General features: G+C 49.8%; 3 protein-coding genes across 6 annotated transcripts in view; 2 read left to right on the top strand and 1 right to left on the bottom strand.

The window, feature by feature from the left end:
* Positions 1-90, top strand: part of NKRF (NFKB repressing factor) — a 14,309-nt gene extending 14,219 nt beyond the window's left edge. The window contains exon 5 of the transcript XR_010885554.1: positions 55-90. The gene's annotated coding sequence lies outside the window, so the exon portion shown is untranslated. The remainder of the gene's footprint in view (positions 1-54) is intronic.
* LOC106487534 (ubiquitin-conjugating enzyme E2 A) overlaps positions 1-22,312 on the bottom strand; it is a 24,149-nt gene extending 1,837 nt beyond the window's left edge. Inside the window, exons 1-6 of one of the 4 annotated variants that reach the window (XM_067304242.1) lie at positions 22,160-22,312; positions 15,683-15,807; positions 6,689-6,769; positions 6,548-6,573; positions 1,198-1,287; positions 69-157 (exon numbers count right to left, since the gene is read on the bottom strand). In XM_067304242.1, coding sequence (XP_067160343.1) covers positions 69-157; positions 1,198-1,287; positions 6,548-6,573; positions 6,689-6,769; positions 15,683-15,807; positions 22,160-22,270 — 522 coding nt within the window. In that variant the 5' untranslated portion in view covers positions 22,271-22,312. Of the gene's footprint in view, positions 1-68; positions 158-1,197; positions 1,288-6,547; positions 6,574-6,688; positions 6,770-7,063; positions 7,327-15,682; positions 15,808-20,253; positions 20,650-21,260; positions 21,402-21,518; positions 22,006-22,159 lie in introns of those variants that run through there. The other 3 variants (XM_067304244.1, XM_067304243.1, XM_067304241.1) reach the window with 3 other exon arrangements.
* On the top strand, positions 9,239-13,013 carry STEEP1 (STING1 ER exit protein 1). The gene is made up of 7 exons (XM_067304245.1): positions 9,239-9,400; positions 9,709-9,826; positions 10,188-10,229; positions 10,812-10,950; positions 11,457-11,546; positions 11,684-11,776; positions 12,535-13,013. Exons 1-7 carry the CDS (start codon positions 9,277-9,279, stop codon positions 12,595-12,597), a joined length of 669 nt encoding a protein of 222 aa, XP_067160346.1. The 5' UTR covers positions 9,239-9,276; the 3' UTR covers positions 12,598-13,013.

The following is a 22,312-nucleotide window of genomic DNA, read 5'->3' as shown; positions in this document are numbered from 1 at the left end:
TTTTTCTGAGCTGTTTGTCAAAACATCCTAATCTAATTCTGCCTTTTCATGCAGAGTTATCTCTTTACCTGTATGGATGTTAAGATGGAGGAGACATCGTAAGTAGGACTCCAACGATTCTGAAGAATATCCAGACATATACTACCATCTGCATAGACTAGAAAAGGTTCAAGAAGAATGGCTTAAAACAGAAGTTGCAGAACAACTCAGTTTTTCCTAGTACTACCTGCTCCTGAAAACCTATTCACTGACAAACACTAGAAAAAGTCAGTGTTTTGACAGATTGAAAGCCAACACTGTATGTAGGAACAGATGAGGCCTGTCACTGGCAGCTGCCTGAGGTATATTTAAATTCAACCCCTGCCTATTCTTCAAAGTCAGGCTTCTCTGTGACATTGTAACTACTGCTATGGAAAGGATGGAACCAATATGAACAGAATTAAGGCAAAAACCTAAGTTATTAAGGTACCTACACAGAAACCAAACAGAAAACTAGCAAAAAGCTGTTTACATATAAGGCTTCCCCATAAAGTATCTACAACAATTAAGGTCCAGTCAACTTTCTAATGACAGTTTTAGAAGAACCTGCCCTCTCCTCCCCCTCCTCAGCTTAACCCACAAGTGCTTACTTGCTACATTTGAAAGTTTCAGGATTTCTTCATGAAGCTGATATCTGTTTGGTGACAAGGAATGCATCTCCAACCTTTAATTACCAAGGGAGGTGATTAATGAAGTGATCTTATTATCACCACCTATAGTTGGAAGCCAGTACTGCATTTCAAAGGATGCCATCCAAAGTTCCTACAGGCAGTCACTTTTGTTTTTAAAGACGACTGCATTCAGAAGTGTTATGATGATATGCATATGAAATGTATATATGTACATACGTATGTATGTATAAAAAGAGCAAGGCATCTGCTATTTAAGCAAGTACAAAGTATTCTTCTGTCAGGTTTAACAGACAATTGAGAGGAAAATATGATCAATACTCTGCTGTAAGCTAATACCTGTAAGCTAAGAGGCTCCTTTTACTGCCCCTTTCATTTAAAGTCTAAACACTGACCACGCATCCATCCTCACAGAAACTATACAGAACCACACTAAAATTTCACTTGCTTATTAGACAGTGAAGGCTTTTAAAATAATCTTTTTCTACAAAGCTATAGTTAAAAAAATATGCATTATGCAAGTACTTACCATTTGGATGAAACATTTTAGAGACAAATCTAACAGTAGGTGGCTTATTTGGATATTCTTCTGTGAATTCTATTGTAAGTTTGAAAGTGCCTGGAGTTGAAAGAGAGATAAATAACGTTTTATTCAGAATAAATTTACACAATGGATGAACAAATAGTGTCCCTCTATAAGTACAGACTGGTACAATTATGGTCATACATACATGCTGGATACAGCATTCAGCTTGCTTGATCTCACAGTGATCAACTCTTGTGTTCTAGATAGCACTGCTAGAACAGTTTCTCCTGTGACTTCTTTTATTGACACAACTACTGCCCTACTCAAAAGATGTATGTAAGGAAATAAATCCACCCTTGAAGTTTTCCTCTGGAAAACTTAATTCCAGTGCTTTGTAGAACAAGCAAATGGATGTTTAACAGCACCTGTGTAACAGGCCATGATTTACTAAGTCCTACAGATTGGAATATGCTATTTTTTTTATTTTTTATTTTTTCTGCTTAAGTTTCATCAACTCTGAGGCAATCAGACAATATTGTAGCAGAATAGCAACACCCAAATCAGACAACTAAAAAAAGCAAAACTCAGCATTTACCTCCACACTAACTAGTTTTCTCTCAGAGAAAGGCTGGTTTAGAGGAGCCAGAGGACTACAGTTAAGTTCCAATCCAAATGTTTTAACAGCCTTCAGTGTAAGTTATTTTAGCCCTTCTCCTCAGGCTATGGCAATCTGAGAATAAAGATTCTGTCAAGTAAGCTGTGTAAATATGGGCCCAAGCACTAAGCACTGCTAGCCATTCAAATCAGTACTTAAAGAACTATACCTACTCCACTTCAAAACATGCAAGGTTCTCGCTCTTCACTACGCTGTCATCTCAGGGTCACCCATCCAGGAGACAGTATAAAGTGCCTGGGGAGGAATATTTGAAGTACCTTCCTACAAACATATCTCTCTGTAAAGGGAAAGAACCTTATAGTAATAGCTGTAAAAAGCTGCCACAGCAAACAGCTAATACTTTTTTTGTGGGGGAGGGGGGGAGGCCTTCTTTCATGATCAAGACAATTTCTCCCCTCCACCTCATACTCCATGCCTAAATTAGAATTCAGGGGTTCAAATATAAAGTTCATCCTTGCTTGGTACTGCCAGAAAGTTTTCCAGCACTTGTCTAATTTAAGGTATTCCCTCATTTGGCTGGCAAACATGTGCCAGAAAACAGATTGGTGGCCAGAAAACAGATTTTCAACCCGTTTCCCTTCTGTCAAATCAGTAAGGATCAACAATATTTTCAGTGGTTGCTTTCCTTTATAAGCAGATAAACTACAAAGTTGAGTTGTAAGAAATAAAGGTCATTGCTTTGACATTCCAGTACACGTAAGAAGACAGAGCACAGATGTTGAGGCGTTCCACTGCTGTACAGAAAGCTCTGAGACATCCTAAAAATAAGCTGTGTGTGCTAGTTGTTTATTACTAGCCTAACAACATGTACAAGCAGTATGCCATCTTACTGTAAAGCAAGGCAACAAGAATAGTGTAGCTTACTGAGCAAGTGAAGCCTGTGCACTACGATCATTCAAATCGGTGGAAGTTTGCAGTGTTGCTTTCAAGTCTTACTCTGACTAATCCAGAGGCACAGAGGCAGGTCTGAGATTTGGTCCTTTTAGATCAGCTTGAAAGCCAACACCAGCCAGTTTAGTAACAACTTCTGCCAGCTGCAGGCAGTCAGCTTAGGAGGACTACCCTTCCTTCCCCCCTACATGGTGACAACCACAGGCAGTATCAGCACTCTAGAATCAGATGCTTAGAGAACTTGCCAGCTCTCTCTGCCCTAGCTCTGGACTCAGGATCCTCCTCTCTATGAAGTACTAAAGCAGGCACTTTCTTCCATGGAAGAGTGACTAGGCAAGCAGCAGGCTGAAAACTGAGTACAAAACATCAAATAGAGGTCAACAAGCACACTTGAGAAAGTGAAAGTTGTTCCAGAACACTGACTGAAGCAGGGGCAAAGGGTGACCGATAAGATGGCCAAAAAGTAGCATTAAGGGCAGTCTGGACTTTGAATCCATTTAAAGCTACTGAAAGGGAAGCCATCTGTCCCACTAGGGACAGTGCATGACTTTCAACACAGACCTGAGTGAGTGGCTAGACAGTTTCCAGCTGGACTATCCAGGTTCTCAGATTCCCAAGTCAAGACCCAGAGTAGTAACGGCTCTTTTCAAGAGCTCCCACAGTGCCCAACACCTTGTCATCTAGCTTTACTGAAGGACAATTCCAGAGCTTCACTGAACCAAACTTCAGGGTCACTCGCATCTAAAGCCCACACAAGCAAAACAGGTGTCATGACACGCAATGCTGGGGATGAACCTTCAGGGTCCACAGGCTATCCTGGCATTAGGTTTATAGCTTTCAGTTAGCGATCCTTTCAACTTATCCTAGTCAGACAATTTTAAAACAAAAAGCATAGCATTCACTGTCATGATAGTTAACACTTGATACTAGGAGAGCATTCTCTTTTCTGTCTTGCACTTATCTTGTAGCTCTGCTTCTTCTATCTTAGGATTTGAGACTTTAGTATGGCTAAAAGGGAGGCTTCCCCATGACTTGTGGGCTGGCCTGTGCAACCCCTGCCCAGAGCATGCCAGAGCAGCCCAGCCTCACCCTTCTAGCCGCGGGGAGCAAGACCGGCCCCCTCAGGACAATTCCTTCGTCTCCAGCATGAGGATACAGAATCCACATTCCTTAAGGAAGAAACCGTATAGAGGGCAAACGCATTGCTTTCTCTGTTCAAGCCTCCTGCATGATGACAATACTATAACAGCTAGTCTCTGTAAACCAGGAATCCTACATTAACCACAGTATCACAACCCAGAGAAACAAGTCTGAGGGACTGGGAGAGCCTGGGTTTCCACCACAGTGAGAGCACTATCCCCTTCAACACCACACAATATAGATTCTTAGGAATACGGTAAAGGGTAGCACAAATATCCCCAGGATCCTACTGCAGACACCTACAACTGAATCCTCTTAAGCCAGAAGATGGAAGTTATATGCTGCTGATCTAAATTAGTACTTGCTCCTAGGCAGAGTCAGTCTGCATACTGAGTTGTGAAAACACCCTCTAAAGTTTGGGGGTGGAGGGAAAGAGTTTGCTAGCAGCATTAAACAAGTAAGCAAGCACAGCAAGTAAAGAAAATGCGTTTGAACTTCAGGTTTTCAGTTCAGACAAACCTAAGAAACTTCGGAACTTGAGATTCAAGAAGGGCTTCACCAGAACAAGGTGGACGAACTGTAATTTCCTCTGTGTTGGGATTACTATAGCTCTAGTTTAACTAGAAAATTTTCACAGACTACTTTCACACGAACCCAGGTATTTGAAGGCTAACAGTATCACCAGGAAGTGACAGATCCCCCTACCCCCCCCCAAATACAAAGTGACTTTTGAAGAACTAAGCCCTGCAAAGGCTTTATGGGAAGGATTACAGCACTCTAGTGTACCTTTGATTCACAAGGGGCTGAACAGCTACAAAACAAGCCCAAACTAGCATCTCAATACTGTTAAATAAAAGGTCCTTTTATCCGCATTAAGCTAAAACTGCATCTAAACTGTGCTACCATTAGTCCTCTCAGCTACGAGGAAAAAGCACACAGACACCACTACATCCGTATCTCTAGGCACCACTTAGTATTTTGTTATCTAGCACAATGTAAGATATGTGCCGGGAAAAGGAGATAAGTAGATCCTGCAGCACAAGACATATCTTTTTTCCTGAGTGTGCGCTGTGAAAACACACACTTTGCTATGAAAAGAGCAATCCATCAGACACCAAGATTATATTATTAGAGCAACCAAAGCAGTAGGACAGCTGTAGCCAACACAAGCATTAGTTTAAACTTCAAACTGCTGTGAGTGCGAGAGGCCCTAAGTATTTGAGATAAAGGCACTATACTACCATAATGGAAAGCCACAGACACAATCAATATGTCAGGGCACCAGAAGCAGTCTCCAGTCTTCAGCAAATAGATGGATATATATGGAAAAAGCCCTTATAACATCTGTTTATCTCATGCTGAACTGGAAGTGACTGAACATGGAAACAACCTGCAATTTACCAGGTCCACACTGGAAGGAGAGAGCCTCCAAAGAGCAAATCATTCTATTGGTGGCAGCGTACCAAGAACCCAGGCAGCTCTAGCAACCCTCACAGAAGTTTAAGGAAGTCCTTCTCTTATGTTTCCAAGATGAGATTATAGAAGACATTTGTGCCATTTCTGTGATATTTGTTAGAGAATACTCAGGTTCCAAACCATGTTAAGACTTCTGAAGCAGTGTCTATAGCGAATTTCTTGTATAATCACATAAAAAAATAAAAAATCTTGGGCCAGAAATATTTAAAGTATTCAAAATCTTTACTGAAAAGATTTGGAATTTACAGGCCTGCCTACAGGTGCTACCTCTAAGGATAAACAGAGACAAAGGAGACAGCCAAGAATAAGAGTTAAACAGTTTTTCCTATGCTTTTGTCATGAGTCATGAAGATCTAGGATTAATTATAGTCCTGCACCGAAAGTATATTAAACAAAAAAGCATCGCTGATTTCAGTTAGACAGTATTTCATGTCTAACGAGTTTTTACAAAGATGCCAAAACATTCATACAGCATCAGTAGAACTATAAAAGAGAGTAAGCCAGTCAGAAACAAGCAGTGCACAAGTAGTAAACCTGAATGATACTGACTGTAGTAGTGAGGTAGATGGCAAGAAAAGAAACTTCTGTTCTGAACTTCCTCAAATACCCAGCCCATTTCCTTATGTTACCTGACTCACATTGGGACTTACTTGTGAAGCATTTTCAGCATCAAAAAAGACACAACTCAAGATAAATCATTCATAATGACAACAGATCTATACCAGGTTTTTGACAGTGCTGCAACTATGTGTCTCTAAAAACATGATCCAGAATTCAACAAAAATGCTCAGATATCCTTAAAATGGTACATTAGATCAGACTGAGGAGAGCCTGATTTAGTGACTATGAGCAAGCCTCTACAGGCTAATTTGTAGATGTTCATAAATCAAGGGCTACAGGCTAATTTGCATGTTTTTGTAAATCAAGGCAGCAGTCTACACCTATTCCACTTTTTTCAAGTGGGGAAGGAAAAAGATTCACTTAAGTCGTGGGCACAGCGTGTACACGGCCCCGTGACAGAGCCCAGCCAGGCGGATCCCGCACGGGCCCCTTCTCCGCCCCAGGCCCACACCTGTTGCCGGGCCCACGGCAGGGCCCTGCCGAGGCCGTGCCCAGCCGCCCTTCACCCGAGAGGCCCGAGCAGCGGCGCAGCCCTCCGGCCGCACTTACCGTCCTCGAAGGGGGTCCCCTCGGGCCTAGAGGAGGGAAGAAGCAGAGCACAGCGTTACCCCGCGGGCACCTCGGCTCCGCTCGCTCGCCCCCCCGCCCCGCCCGGGCCCGCCGCCCCCCCGCCGCCGCGGCCCCACTCACCCGAAGATGACGGCGTTCCACACCATGATGTTGTTCTCCGAGGGGGCCCCGCTCACGCCGGCCGGGGGATCCTCCTGCAGCCTGCGGGACACACGGAGGACTCAGACACCCGGTCCCGGTCCCAGACCCACCGCCCCCCGGCGGCGGCCCCCCCCCGACCCTGCGCACTTGGCGTAACCCGGGCAGGTAGCTACACCCCCCTGCGCAAACAGCGTAACCCGCTCCCAAGCGGCGTGGCCCGGTGCTACGCAATCAGCGGAGCGCGCCCTACCCCGCCGCCATGTTGTGCTGGCCCCCTCCTCCCCCGGTGGAGCTGAGCCGTTCTTCCTCCTCCCGCCCGCCCTTCCCTTTCCCCTCAGCCAGCGGCCTCGATACCTCTTGAAGTCCCGCATGAGGCGCCTACGGGCCGGAGTGGACATGGCGAGCGCAGGGTTATAAATCACTCATACACTATCGGAGGAAGAGACGCGGCGCCTAGGGACGGCAGCGGCAGCGAGCTCCGACTGAGGAAGCAGCGGCGCTGGAGAATAGGAGCGATCGCGGCCGCTACCACTGGGCCGGCGCGGGGGGAGTCCGCGAGCTGCGCCGACTCCTGCGCTGCTGCCGGGCGATCCCGGGCTGTACCAACTGCCGCGAGGGGGCGGGGGGAGGAGCCGGATGCCGTTGAGCCGCCTCTACCACCGCGGCGGAGGGGGCGAAGGGTGGGGTCTAAGGCACCGGGGACTGTACCAACGCCAGCCACGGACGGGAGCAGCCGGAGGCGGAATGGGCCTGCTGACGTCATGGGAAGAGGGCGGGCTGCCTTGCCTCCCCAGAGCTGCGTCGCACGTCCCCCCCGCGGCGGCGCTGCTGGTGGGACGGGCGGGCTGCGGCGGCCACGCCCCCGGGCGCCACTCAGGACGGGAAATGGCGGCGGGGGCGGCTGGAGTGCGGTTGGGGTGGGCTAGCGCGGAGGCGGGAGCTGTGGCTGCGGGGCTGGAGCGGCAGCGGTGGAGCGAATAACGACCGTGCGTCGCTCGCTGCTTCAAATGTCACCTCAGCAAGCTGCTGCGGGCGGGAGGGTCAGCGGCTGGGAGACGGGAGGGGGGGCGACCCGGGAGGCGCCCCTGAGGCCGCCGTGCTGCCAGCGGGGCCCGGAATGCCGGTGCCGGCGCGGGAGCTCCTCCGGAGTGCTGCCTGTACATGAGGCACCAGCTGGGCTGTTATTTAACGTGAGAGCTGCTGCAGACGGGGTCTCTTGGGAGCTTTTTGTGCTGATTCCAGGCCGCTGGGCTGCATCGCCCGTAGTGTCACTGGAAAGGGGCCGCAGGCTTGGCACTGGGGTGCTGCTGGTGCTTCTCTGGAAGGAGTATTGCAATAGCTACTGTTGTGGCAGCTAACTTGCTGCCTGTGCTTTTTCCGATAGTAAATCAGTGGTAAATGCAGTCTGTTTTTGCTGCTGTGTTTTGATTGTGTTTGGGGGGGGGAGGGGAGGTAATTTTGTGCATCTCTTGGACCCATGGTTTGTTATCATGCATTTACTCACACTAAATGTTTCTTCTTCTAAGAGTTTCCATGTGTTGTCTTCTGTTTAGATTGAATTGTTTCTGGGCCAACATCCACCCTCCATTAAAATTTGGTAGCTAGTGCAGGAAAATCAGAAGTCTTTAGTATCTTGACTAATAATTGCAAGAACAAAGGGAGGTTTTTCTACTCCTTCACCTGCTGTGGTACCTTTTCTGCTCACTGAGTCTGCTAAGAGAAAATAATCTGTCTTCTACCTTTCTTGTAGCCTTTGAGAGTAAAGAGTTTATCTCTGTTGCTGCCTAGAATAGACTGGATAGGCCCTGTTTTTGTAACTTATGTAATATAGTTATGTGGGGAGGTGGCTTAAGAAAAAAGACATGGGTGGAAGACTCATTACCGTTAACAGAAATTTTAAGGTAAGAGAAAGAAAAAGCTAAATCTTATCAGACATTGAAAATATTGCTTGCATGGCTGCACGGAAAAAAAACGGTCTTATTCTTGACCTTTCTTCCTTTTACTCAGACTGTACAGTAATAAACAGATGAGCTACTGATGTTTGTCAAAGAGACTTTCTTCCATTTTCTGTGTTCAGGTGTGCAAGAAATCACTATTCATCTGCAGATGATCGAAAGCCGGGACAAAGTTGAATGGAGCTGTTTGAAAGGAAATTAACTGTCTTTCCATTCCCCACAACTCGGAGTGCCTTTGTGCCGAGTTCAGGCCCAGATGAGGCTAGTTTATTTGTTGCTTTAAGAGAAACTACTTAAGGTCTGAATTCAGGTGTTCTGTTTTGCTTTTAACATGCAATCCTGCTGTACTGCCTTGGGGTTAGAAATGGGATCCGTTTAGCCGCTTTGGTGCGGAAGACCATGAATATGCTGTACTTCCCGATGTCAAGAGAAACAGCCATAGCCCGTTAGTGTCCCCCGCTGGCTGCTCGGAGGGATGGGGCGCTCCGGTGCCGGGGTTTATTCCTACGTTGGCAGTTTCCCCGCGACGAAGGGGCGGTGCGGGGGCGGCCGCGGGGCCGCGGCTCCGCCCGCCGGGGCGGCGCTGCCGGGGCGGCGCTGCCGGGCGCCGCCATGCCCAAGGTGGTGTCGCGCTCCGTGGTGTGCTCCGACACCCGCGACCGCGAGGAGTACGACGATGGCGAGAAGCCGCTGCACGTCTACTACTGCCTCTGCGGGCAGATGGTGCTGGTGCTGGGTGAGCCGCGCCGGGCCGGGCCGGGGAGAGCCCTTCCCCTCGGCGGGGGCAGCCGGCGCTGCGGCGCGGGGCGGCCGTTAGCCGGGGGGCCGTTAGCCGGGGGGCGGGGCGGCCGTTAGCGCGGCGGCCGTTAGCCGGGGGGGGGGGCGGGGGGGCGCGGCGCGGCGGCCGTTGCCTCCGCGGCGCGGCCCGTCAGGCCGAGCGGGGCCCCCGCTCGGCGCCGGGGAGGAGGCGCCGCCGCGGCCGCCCGTGGGCCGCAGCGGCCCCGGCCCCGGCCTGAGCGGCCGCGGCCGGCCGTGTCCCCGCAGACTGCCAGCTGGAGAAGCTGCCCATGCGGCCGCGGGACCGCGCCCGGGTGATCGACGCCGCCAAACACGCGCACAAGTTCTGCAACGCCGAGGAGGAGGAGAGCGTCTACCTGCGGAGGTGGGCCGGCAGCTGGGCCTCGCTCCCCCGCGACCGAGGAAGGAGGCTGTTGTGCTAGGGGTTCAGAGGGGGCTGGTGAAGGATCTGGGGTCTTCTGTCACCCCTCCGCTAAGGATTACACCCCTCGTCTCCCCCAGTGTCCGCCCCACTTACCCTCTCCATCCGCTATGCCCGTTCGCCTTGTTATCCCAAATGGGGAGGTCGCAATACCTGTGGTCATTCAAAGCGCCTTCATAACTTGGGAAGAGCGGGCGTCCTGGCCTTCACTTCACTCTCCTGCTAGAGTCACTTCCTTTTACAGCCAAGTGCTTATGTCTGGTGCCTGTGCACTTTTCTTAAAATCTTTTCTCTCTCTCCCCAGGCCGGAGGGTATAGAGCGACAGTACAGAAAGAAATGTGGCAAGTGAGTGACTACAGAGGCAGTGTTCGCAAGACACCAGAAACCAATGCTTGTGCATGGTTGTTTACATTTTTCCTTTTTTAATCCTCCGTGATTTGCCCTGCCTCCTTAGTAGAAATAATATTTTTATTCCTATTTTAGTTACTGAAAATAACCCTCCTGAGAAGGGTCTGTTATAGTGTTTTGTAACCTTGATTCATGTCAAATCTAAACCTAGAATATTGCTTGACGCTTCCTGTCATAGCTATACAGCACTGTTTGTTTTATTGTGTTACTTATTTTTGTGACCTAGGAAGACAGGGATGAGCTAAGCATGTGTCACTGAATGCAAAGGAAAATGGGAACACTAGTAGAATCAAAAGCAGAAGTTACTAATTAATTTTTAATGGCTGCTGATTTATTTTGGTATCATGTGCTTTTGTAAAAGGCTTCAACCTTTCAAAGTACATTTTAACCCTTAATTGTTGCAAGAACAGGAGCATGGTGGTGGTGATTTTGTTTAGTAATTTTTAGAGTCCCATCTGTTAGGTAGCTATGGGACTCCAGAATCTGGGTTTTCTCACAGCTAGATGTTTCTCTTTTCAGGTGTGGACTGCTGCTCTTTTATCAACACCAACAGAAAAATGCCCCAGTGACTTTCATTGTCGATGGTGCTGTGGTCAAGTTTGGCCAGGGCTTTGGGAAAACAAACATATATACTCAGAAACAAGAGCCTCCCAAAAAGGTATTCAGCTTTAGAGCAGTAACAAAGCTGTCTCTGCTTTTCAAAAAGGTGCAGTGGATAAAATCGCCTTATTGGGGGGAGGAAAAGGACCTGTAATAAGATAACTCAGCTCTGTCTTCTCCATGTGTGCCTTTAGTCTTCCTTAACAGAGGTCACAGCAGCTTGGAGTCCTAGGACTAAAGGAAAGCAAAATAAATTTGGAAATCTGGACTCTGCCTGACCTTTGGGCTCAGTTACCAGAAGGTTTCCATTTGTAAATAGGTCAGGTTGGTAGTCGCCTCTCAGTCTGTGCTACCAAGCACACTGATTCTCAAAATGTAGGCGAGTTTGCTCCCGATAATGACAGCTTTGAGCCTGGAAATCACTGGGGCTGATTCTGCTGTGCCACCCATGGAGTTCATGTAATCTTAATGACTTGTACAGGAGCCTTAAAAGCTTTGGGGTGGGGAGCACTTAGTGACTCAACTGTTCCCAGAGTCTAACAAAATACTCTGCTTCTCATGCAGGTGATGATGACCAAACGGACCAAAGATATGGGCAAGTTCAGTTCGGTCACAGTCTCCACAATTGATGAAGAGGAGGAAGAGATTGAAGCGGTGAGTTTTCACTGCCCTCAGTGCCAGTCAGATCTGAGCTGGGCAGCCGGATCAGAGCTGATGATTACTTCAGCAGTTGGATGAGATGCTGTTAGTCTAGGGTTTACTGTTGCAGAGTGACACTGTATGTGTTTCAGAGGGAGATTGCAGATTCCTATGCACAGAATGCAAAAGTGATTGAGAAGCAACTGGAACGGAAAGGAATGAGCAAAAGAAGGCTACAGGAGCTGGTGAGTGTTTTCTTCACTGCTGAATACAAGTCCCTGAGATCTCTTGGCTTTGTACACAGAAGTTATCTTGCAAATCAGACCGAGTATATCAGAGTATAGAGAGGTCCTGGTACAGTCATAAGTAAGTTGTAGCTTTGTGAGGACCACTTTTCCTTTACAGGTTGTACAGAGGTGTTCCTCTAGTCCTCCTGAACTTAAAATCATACACAACTACCTATCGAGCTAACCAAGGAGCAGCCAGCAGAGCTTTTAGAGGGAGACTCTCCATGACCTGTCAGTCAAGGAAAGTGGAAGGGGAAAACCATACTGAGGCACGGCCAACCAGAGCACCCCCAATGTTGTGCTCTCAAGCCTGCTTGCCAGAGCGGGTCTTTGCTGTGAAGCGTTAGTCGGAACTAATGCCATAGCAGAGGACCTGCCAGCTCTGGGGCACTTGAATAAATGGCAAGCACATCACAGCTGATCCTACCTGCTGTGACAAGACAGTAGAGGAAAAAAAACTTGCAGCTCCTGCCTGAGGATATGAAACTGTCTGTATGAAGCTGTCTCCTGTGTAGTTAGTCTTGGGCTTTTCAAAACTTGAAAGGTGCTCCCCTTTTGGCACCTCAGGGGAGGAGCGAGTCAGGAAAGAACTTGAGCTACTCTTGTTCCTGGTGTGAAAAGCTTCCTGTGGTCATATAAGACGACCAGACCTTATTGGACACTGACAGGAAACATTCCCAGACATTATTTCATTCTGTCTTAATTTTCTTAATCAGGCTGAGCTGGAAGCCAAGAAGGCCAAGATGAAAGGAACCCTGATCGATAACCAGTTCAAATGAAATGCTCCACATTGCTGGGTATTTGGAGACAGGAGAGAACTACCAGGAACTCTTGCGGCTCTGTCAGCATAGCAGAAATAACAGACAATATTCAAGAGCAATGCGCTGCAACCAGCTTGGAGGTTGAGTCTCTCCCCAGTATGGGTGATGCTCTGATATTTTAATAACTGAAATGGCACTGGAAAAATCTCTGAAACTGCAGGTTTTTTACACACCCAGTGTTATGCTAAATAGCAAGCTGTTCCAGCCAGAACATTTAGTTTTGGGGAAACGCTTTACTGAGCATCTGCATGGGTTCAGTGCACCTTTAGATACTTGTCTTTTTGTTTTGATAGTTTTCGGATGTGCATAAGATTTCCATAAATGTATTAGAGCAACAGGTCTGCTGTGCAACAAAGAAATCCTTACAAAAGTAAGCTATGTGCCTGTTGTTCTTTCTGTTGTTTTAAGTGTGTCCAAATCATGCAGTACACGCTGAGAGAGCTGCCATTTTGGCCCAGGCTGGAACGACTCAGATGCAAGGTTTAGGAATCACACTGCTTCTTACCCTGATCAGCAGACAGGCTGGCAGAGGTAGCAGTTTAGGCTTGGCAGTAGCTTTCTAAGTCTTAGCTCCTATTGAACAACAGGAAGCAGCAATTTTGCAGAATTCCACAATTAAAACTATCCCAACAGCTACCTGGCAGATACAAGAATGTGAAATCTAGCCCTACTTTAAACTACTGAAAACAAAAACTGCCTAGGTATTAGACCATTAATGAGTACAGCTATGTAGTCTGAAACTTTACTGATATAACTGGTGATCATTTAAATTAAAATATAGCTTCATCTCTGAACTAACCTTTGAACGCACCAACCGTTAAAGACTTGGACAACATTAAGAATCCATGTATAGAAGTACCACCTTGTTCAGGCAAGAATATTTTGCTTTATATCTCTTACACAGTCTAATGATACTCCACAGTCCATGTTTCTCTACTTGGAATTAAATGCCACATTATGGGTTTGAACTAAAACACATTTCCATGGTTTTTCTTACTCTACCAACTATCCCCAACTAATCTGTCAGCAATGTACAAGATGAAGCATCTCCCACAGTGCTTATGGAAGAAGTTCCTATAATCAGTAAAGACTTTCTGTCTGGCTTTATAAAGTTAACTGGAGAACTAAGGTCTGCCTAGACTAAGGGAGTATCCTTTCTTTCTTTGGGAAAATAAGGTGTAAAGGAGAGGGGGAACTCTCTTCTGGAGCTGGCAGGCTGGAATGTGTATGTCAGCCCTGGAAGGCAGAGATCCGTGTGCTGATTTAATGTTGAGCTGGGTAAGCACATGTTTGAGTGAACACAAGGCAGTGCTGATCTTGTTTAGGGGTGATCTTGCGCTGATCTGAAGCCTGTTTCCAGAGGTTTGTCAGTGAAGCGATTGTAAAGTTGTGGGTAATAGCTGGGAAGGGCAAGAGAAATGAGTAGGTAAAACTCCACTGGAAGGAGCGTGCTCCTTTTCCTAATGTGGTAACACAGTGCAGCCAGGGGAGGGCCTCAGGGCTCCTGTCGGGAGCACCCAAGCCCAAAATAACCTCGAGCTTGGTCTTCCCTCCAGCCAAGGCAGTGCATCTCCCTGGACTCGGAGGAAAGGCAGAAGAAAGACATAATTTATAGGCAAAATACTGTTGAATTCAGCTGCCTGGTCTTCTGGAACTGGGAGATGTACTTCATGGCTAACATATTTGTATCTAAATTTCTCTATAAAAAAAAAATCAGGAAATTCTTTTCCAAGTAGGAGCCAAAGAAAGAAAATAGCTTTGGAATTTGAAAATAGGTTTTGAACAGTTTGAGGTCCACTGGGATGCAGACTCGTACTTAGTCTGCAGTTGTCATAAAGGGTGAACTATGGTCCTGCTTCAACAAAACAAAAGCCCAGTCCAGGAAAACATGACTTGTAGCTTTCTCTAGAGACACCAAAGCTGGCCAGTTTGTGTGAGAGACACATGCACACACTCACCCCCCCACACACACCCCCCCACACACACCCCCCCACACACACCCCCCCACACACCCCCAGGTTCTTGCTAGACCTTGGGCTTAGGGTAAGGGTTGGCATTGGAAGAGTGGCAAAGCCCAGCGCTCCAGTTGGAGCAGGGCTGCCAAAGGAAGTGGTGGGCTGCCAAAGGAAATCACCCCTGAAAACCTGCTCAATACAGCCATGGCTGCAGGTCTTGGGCTAAGGCTCAACTAACAGGGTACAGTTTAGCTTTATGGTTGGGGTTATGGCTAGGGTTAGGAGCAAAACCACACAGGGCTCCAGCTGAAATGGGGCTAGGAACTTCAGCGCAGTTAGACTGATAAAGCACAAAGAAAGTTTGGTAAATGCACAGCTCAGCACAAGTTGTCCAAAGTAGCTGTTACCAACCTTAACTTCTTAACTTGTTAACTTCTTCAGCTGCAAAGTGCAAGCCTTGAGGCAGTGTTAGTAGTACAGCGCAGCCAAAGCGCTTTTCCTTTTTGGCTTTTAGACTACCAGCCCATACACAGCAAGTGTTCTGCAGTTTTGTAAATAGAGAGCTGCCTAGTTTGTCTCAGTCATGGACCCAGTCAGAAAGGGGAGGAAGGATTTTGTGAAGATAACCATCTCTTTGATATTTTTAATACAGTCTAACTATGCAGTTTGTGGCTGAAACCTTCAGTATGGAAAATCTGATACAAAACATTAAGTACATATTTCTTACGATGTCTAACTAGATCTAGCTCACAAGAATTTAAATCAAGTTGGATTTTTAATTTCTAGATAGATAAAAATGAATTAAAAGATGTTATCTGACTATAGCAACAGGGAGCAGGGGCTTCTAGTTGAAATCCTTAGTTTAAACTAGAGAGTACTATAATAATAAATACAACTAGTCATTCTGCAGAGTTTCTAACACCCTGGTAGCAACTGGATAATGTGCAACAGTGTTCAAACCAAAGAAGGGCTATTATGTACATAAGAATGTGTCCTGACCTGGAGCTATTCCAAAGCAAGGCAATGTGTGGATTAAAAGTAGGAGAGGAGATCTATTCAAAAAATAATGCCAGCACGGCCAGTCTTACCAGAAGTACATGTTTCCTTCAGTTGGATAGCCCAGCCCAATTTCGCAGAGCCAAGGAACAGCAGAGCCTGAATTACCATGTCGGAATAATTCTGTGTGTTGCAAAGCTGCCTTGTTCCTCGTAACCTGTAAAACGCACACAGTTTGTAAATGCTAAACAGAAGTAGTAACAGTGAATCGGAAATATTGCCTATGAAAATTGTAGGTGTCCCTGGGGAGCAGTACAGCATCCTCCTCCCCTGCCTCCCCACGCAGGGCTAACACCATCGCAGTGGCACAGAGGTATCTGGTAACACCGGAACTTGTTCAGAAGCTGGCATAAAGCTGTAGCTGCATTTATCTGCTTGGCCTCCGGCTCTGCCTGAGCTCCGGGCAGGTTAATAGCGTCCCCAGGGCCAGTACAGCCATGTTCAAGCCTCATCACCATGCATGTGGAGTGGCGCCAGCCCAGCACCCCGACACCAGCCCAGCACCTCGACACCAGCCCAGCACCCTGACACCAGCCCAGCACGCAAGCAGAAACACGTTTCGTCAGTCACCTGAGCACATCAGCAACCACACCAGCCGTGGGCAGCTGGCACAGTCCCGCTCAGGAGCGCGTTAAATGCTGGGAGAGCCCTTTGCCTATTCCTTCAGCGGTGAAAGAGGAACGCTGCCGAGCTGAGGAACTGCAAGGAGCCAGCAAAGGCCCTCCATGGAGGGGCCTCGTGTACTGCCACTTGTTGCTCAGCAAAGGTAAGGCAGGTAGGCTTGAGGCTAGGCCGGAGAGGCTGCTGGAGTTACCTGAGAGCTTCCTACCCCATCACTTTCATGCTGGAAATAAGTTTGAAATAAAAATCCAGTTTCCCCAGAATTAGCTGGGAATTGGGCATTTAGACAGAGATTGCTTTCTTCTTACTCTGTGAGAGTCTGTCAGTCTGCCTTGATTTGTTATTCATGACTATGGCCTCCAGTAATTATTAAAGTAAGAGTTTGCACATCATAGACAGTACATTCCTGCTTGGAAACGAACACCTTGTTCGGACATAATAAACCTTTCAATGACTACTGTGGCTCTGTTGTTAGCTTCAGGGCATTAATTAGTGATTAACATGCACGGGAGACCGTGCTCCCAACCCCTGCTGTCACCTCCCCGGGCAGCAGGATGGGGCAGCCATGGGTTTTGGGGGGATGCCGCAGCTTGGCGGATCAGCTCTCTCCGGGGTAATGGGACTGTGGTGCACATGCAGGTTTGCTCACATCTATGGGTGAGCAAGGCAAGCCCTGGGGCAGACATCGCGGTGGAGGGTTAAACTCTGCACAGACAGCTGATTGCCTTTGGTACTGGGGCAGTGACGAGGCTGGGGAAGGAGCGGGACCCTGGAGAGTTTGGTACCAGCTTTCTCACTGCTGCCAACTGCCCACCCGAGCCGGAGTCTCCTGCTCCAGCTGCAACGCCATCCCCATCGGTAGAAATGGGTAAGAACAGGCCTTGCCCACCCCTCGCCATCCTGGCATGCTTTGTCAGACGCTTTTCCAGGGCATTATCTTGCTCAGGGGATTTTTGGTCCTCTGGAGCCTGCAAATTACTTCCATGAAAGGCAGCCAAGAAAGGATGCCCCTGCCACCAGGGCCAACACACACACTGCGGGCCCAGCGTTTCCCTGGGAAAACGCCTGGCGAGCCGCACATGGGGGAAAAAAAGCCCTTTAAAACCACTGCTACCACCCAAAGGGCTGACGCCTCACAGTGTCCGGGGCTACAGCCCTTTGGGGCGAACGCAGCCGAGCCGGAGCGGGAGGGGAGCCTCCGCGGGGCAGCGCCCTGCTGCTGCAGGCGCCGGGCAGGCTGGCATGCACGCAGCTATCCCAGGCACTTAGCACCGCTCGCCGCCTGCCCAAGCCACTGCAAATATTTAATGCAATCCCGTGCACAGCCCTGCTGCCTCAACAGCTCGTCAGCCTGGGAATTACAGCAGCCAGGCTGCCGAGGGGGCCACGCGCACGCCGAGGTCAGAGCAGCGTCACGGAAATTTGTTCACCCCTTAACAGGCAGCAACGGGGCAGATGATATACCTGAACCTGGCACAGTCCCTTAGAGGTAAAACACGACGTAGATTTTCACTGTTTCTCACAGGAAAATTTTGTTTAAAAACAAAAGCCCCCTTCCCCCCGGGATCCTGCCACCCTTGGGGCAGCACAGCCCGGTGGACAAAACGCTCATGCCGGAGGGGCAGCTTTCAGCTTGCTGCCTGGCCGTGGGCAGACCAGCGCCCTTGACCCTGTTGTAGTGTGCTCTTAGGCTTGCAGGCAAAAGCAGCAACTGAACCCACAAACCTATTTCCACAGCCAAAGCCGCTCACTGAAGAGTTCCCGGGAGGGGAAGGTTGAATCCCTGCGAGCCCCGGAAGCCCCCGGCCGGGGATGGCTGCCCAGCCGCACGCTCAGGAGGCGAGGCGGAGAGGAAACTCAGGGCTAGCTCTGCCTCACGGCTCCCACACACCAGAGCTAAAAACCAAACAAACCAAACAAAACCCCCCCCCCGTAAAGTACATACGTACATTAGGCTGGTTCCCGAGTCCCAAAGACAGTCGCTAGCCTGCCCAGAGCAGCACCGACTCGGTTTGTTCAGCATCACTGCAAGCCCAGCGCAGAGCGGGTTGCACAGCATGGGGCAGGGGAGTGCGCGGGGTTTTCTTTGTAGCCCTGCCACATTAGCGATGAAGGAGAAAGCGCACAGGGGAGACCCTTCTCTCCTAGTCACCGACCTGGCTGAGAGCTGTGGGTCTGAGCCCTGTAGGCACCCTGGCTCAGCTGCTTTAGAGCTGGGCGCCATAGCCTGGCTCAGCACTCCCTCACCCACCACCACCTGCAGAAAGAGCCCATGCACTTATCCTCATCATCCTCGCCCTGCTAACAGCCAGCAGCATCCCCTGCCGGGTAAGAAAGCCCCTCACGGAGCAATCAATCAATCAATCAATCAGCAGCATTTCGGAAAGGCCTTTACAACTCACGAGAGCTCAGCAGCTGAAGGCAGTGAGAGCAGATAACTCTTAACTAATTAACCTGTGTTTGGGGAGCAGGGAAGGGCTCCCTGACAAGGCTGCTGCCTGCCTCTCAGGCCCAGGCGTGCTGCCTGCGGTTGTGCCTTTGCTCTGCTTCGCACTGGGAAACTTTCAGCCCTTTTTATTCCCACTGCAGGTAGCAGGGGGTTCACGCCGGGTGAGCCCAAGGGCCCTGTGAAAGCACCAGCAAAGGCCCTCGGCTCAATGGCGCGGCCGAGGCGGCGGTGCCTGGCCAGGGCAGCCCAGGTGGTTTCCCACACCTCAGCCCATCTGGCACCTGCGAGTGTCACTGAGGGCACTTTGTGCAGCAGAGTAAGGTGGGTTCACAGCCCCTCGACCACCTGCAGAGCCCTCAAACCAACAGTGGTGCTGACCAACAAGACCCATGAGGAGCACACATGTCCATCCATGCAGACCGGACTATGCAGCCTTGGCTGCAGTCAGACAGTGCTGCACTCTCGTACCTAGCTCACCCGGGGTTGTTCTCAGCAGCAAAAGCGACTGCCGCCCTTTGCAGCCCAAGCGCTTGTTGTCTGCCTCGGACAGCGGTCGAGATCACTTTCAGCAATTGTTATCAACTGCTTTAAACAAGTCTGAGCAGCCAAAGGGGATTATTCAAAGGCGCAGAGGCCACAGGGAGGGTCAGAGCCAGGACCAGGACAGCGTCCCTTCACCCACCCCAGCTCCCCAGGCAGACACTGAACAGCTTCACTCAGGCAGCTCACAGAGCCATGGAGCAGCCTGGATAAAAGCCAAGCCACCCACATTGCCAAGGCTTGTAGTAGTTTCCCCAAATTGCTCCCGTGGCATGAAGGAATTTCTCCCCCCCGCACGCACAAATTCAAGACCGGGGAGAGCTTAGCTCTCAGAGGCAAGCGATGGGCTGGAGACCTGGCTCCTTGCCTGGTTAAGACTAGCACAGGCACAGAAACAGCCGTCTGCTCAGCTACTGCATCTGGGCAGCCCAACACCTCACATGAGGGCAAGGCTAGCCAGGGGATTTACAGAACAGTAGCAAGTACCTGCATTTTTTTCTCTGGCTGGGTTTTAACACGCCCAAGTAGGTAGTTCGCTTTCTAAGCCAGAGCACATGATCCCAGCTCCTTGCTCTTCCAGACAACAGCAAACACTCCTTAGACATTTCTCCAGTCTCCCAGGGGTTTAGCCCAGCTGGAAGGGCTGGTGCTTTGAAGGGTGAGGTTGCATCAGCACCAGGGAGCAGTTAGGCCAAAGGCAGGCACTGGTGGTATATGGCCAGTACATCATCTCTAGTTACTGGGGGTTCCGGCCCAGCCAGCTGGAAAAAGTGCATCAGAGCTGCCAGTCCTGACTCCAGCACTTACTGTTAAGGCTCCATGAGGAGGCAATAGTATCCAGCTTTCTTGGCAGGCAGCATTGCATTTGCCCGCTGGAGGCCTGGCATAGCTAGCAGTGAGCAAGGCATGTAGGATGGATCCTACCTTCTCTACAATAACTGTGCAGAGCCCCCTCACTGCAGCTGCTGGGAGAACAAACACAACACAAGGGAAGGTGGTTTCAGATTTTTATTTCTTCATACTCTTTAAGCTGGAGTGATTGAAATAGAAACTATATTTGAGTCCCATCAGGGGAATGACTCCATGAAGACAGGGCAGACAGTCACCCCTGCCCCATGCCAGCCTGTATAAATACCAGTTGCCACCGATTAGTAACTAGACGGTTTTGATACAGTCCATGAATGGTCATAGATTACATAATACAACATGCCAGTTCACAAGAGGAAATAACTTATGTGTATTTCTTGATTTCGTCGTACAGGACTAGGACAAAAGCACCACCCATTCCTCGGAGTACATTCGACCAAGCACCTTTAAAAAATGCTTTGGAACCCTCATCGCGGGCAATCTTCCGCCAGCAGTCAATCGTGCCAGTGTACATTATGTCAGCTGCAGGAGACAGAGATCATTAGGAATCTGATGCCCATGACCCCCAAATTCAGGTGAGAAATGGCCTAAGGCATCTGCCAGCTTCACAGCCTCAAGTAAATCCTGGTTCTTGACTTGCATTCTCCAGTATTATCACACTAGAGGACAATATTGTCCCAGGAGATATGCTGCAGCTGCATCTCCCCTAGGAGACACTGGAAGGACCTGTTCAAGCAGGACGCAACTGCTGTTTGCTAGACACCAACACTTCCAGACTCAGCACCTATTGCACAGTCAGCCAGGCCATGCCTGCAATGAGGAACATCTCTTCTTGGCCCAGAGACACTAGTTTGCAATAGCCTTGGGCAAATTCTGCTGTTACTGCCTATTGACAGAAATCCTACTTGCGTGTGCCACCTTATAGGAGTTCAGAGTGGACTGATCCATCTGTTCCTCCCACCTAACATCTACCTATGCTTCTGCAGCCCCTCTCACACTGTGCTATTTGCAAGAAGAGAGGGCATCTACAGGTCTTGCTGAAAGCAAAACCATTCTGCCTTTATCCAAGATCCACCACCAGCTATTTCTTCAGGGATGCCCAGCACTTCCTTACACAAGGAGCGGAAACTTACTTCCTTTACGCCCGGACTGCATCATCATGCGGCGACGAACCGTATCGAAAGGATAGGAGGTCAAGCCAGCGACGGCAGTGACCGTCTGAGCGATCATCCAGCTGACAACGATGTGGGTGTTCTTTGGGTCAGGAAGCATGCCTGGGGGGAGAAGGTTTTGCATGAGGACACCAGGTGAGCCAGCAGCACGTGCCAAAATACGCTACAGATCTGCTGCAGTCCAGCATCTCTATTTCAACTTAATTTCAGTCCACCTACCCTTTGCAGTGTCGTAGATGCCAAAGTAGGCAGCTCTGTAGATAATGATGCCCTGGACGGACACATTGAAGCCTTGGTAAAGGCCCCTAAGGCCATCCGACCGGAAGATTTTGACCAGGCAGTCACCGAGCCCACTGAACTCTCGGTCAGCCCCCGCTTTACCCACGTCAGCTGCCAGGCGGGTTCGGGCAAAGTCAAGGGGGTAGACGAAACACAGGGACGTGGCGCCGGCGGCGCCCCCGGACGCCAGGTTACCCGCAAAGTAACGCCAGAACTGGGTCCTTTTGTCAACGCCGCCCAGGAAGATCTGCTTGTATTTGTCTTTGAAGGCAAAGTTGAGCGCCTGGGTGGGGAAGTACCTGATCACATTGGCCAGGTTGCCGCGCCAGAAGGACAGGACGCCCTGCTCCCGCGGGATGCGCACCACGCAGTCGATGATGCCCTTGTACTGCTTGTCCGCGGCGATCTGCTTGCTGGCGTGCTGCACCTGCGGGAGCCGCCGGCCTCAGCGCCGGCGCCGGCGGCACCGGGCCCGGCCCCCGCCGCCCCCCCCTCCTCGCGGCGACCTTGGGCAGGCGCCGCCGCCGCCGCCCCGCCGCGCCGCCCCTCGCCGCGCCGGGCCGGGCCGGGCCGCCCCTCACCTGCAGCAGCAGCTTGACCCTCTCGATGGGGGCGACGGCGGTCTTGGAGATGGCGGCCGCCACCCCTCCGGCGAGGAAATCCTTGGCGAAGGACACGGCCGCATCGGTCATGGCGGGCGGCGGGCGAGGCGGCGGCGGCGGGAGCGGACAGAC

The sequence above is a fragment of the Apteryx mantelli genome, chromosome 13 (genome assembly GCF_036417845.1).
Source record: "Apteryx mantelli isolate bAptMan1 chromosome 13, bAptMan1.hap1, whole genome shotgun sequence".
NCBI lineage: Eukaryota > Metazoa > Chordata > Aves > Apterygiformes > Apterygidae > Apteryx > Apteryx mantelli.
This window is presented reverse-complemented; position numbering and strand designations above follow the sequence as displayed.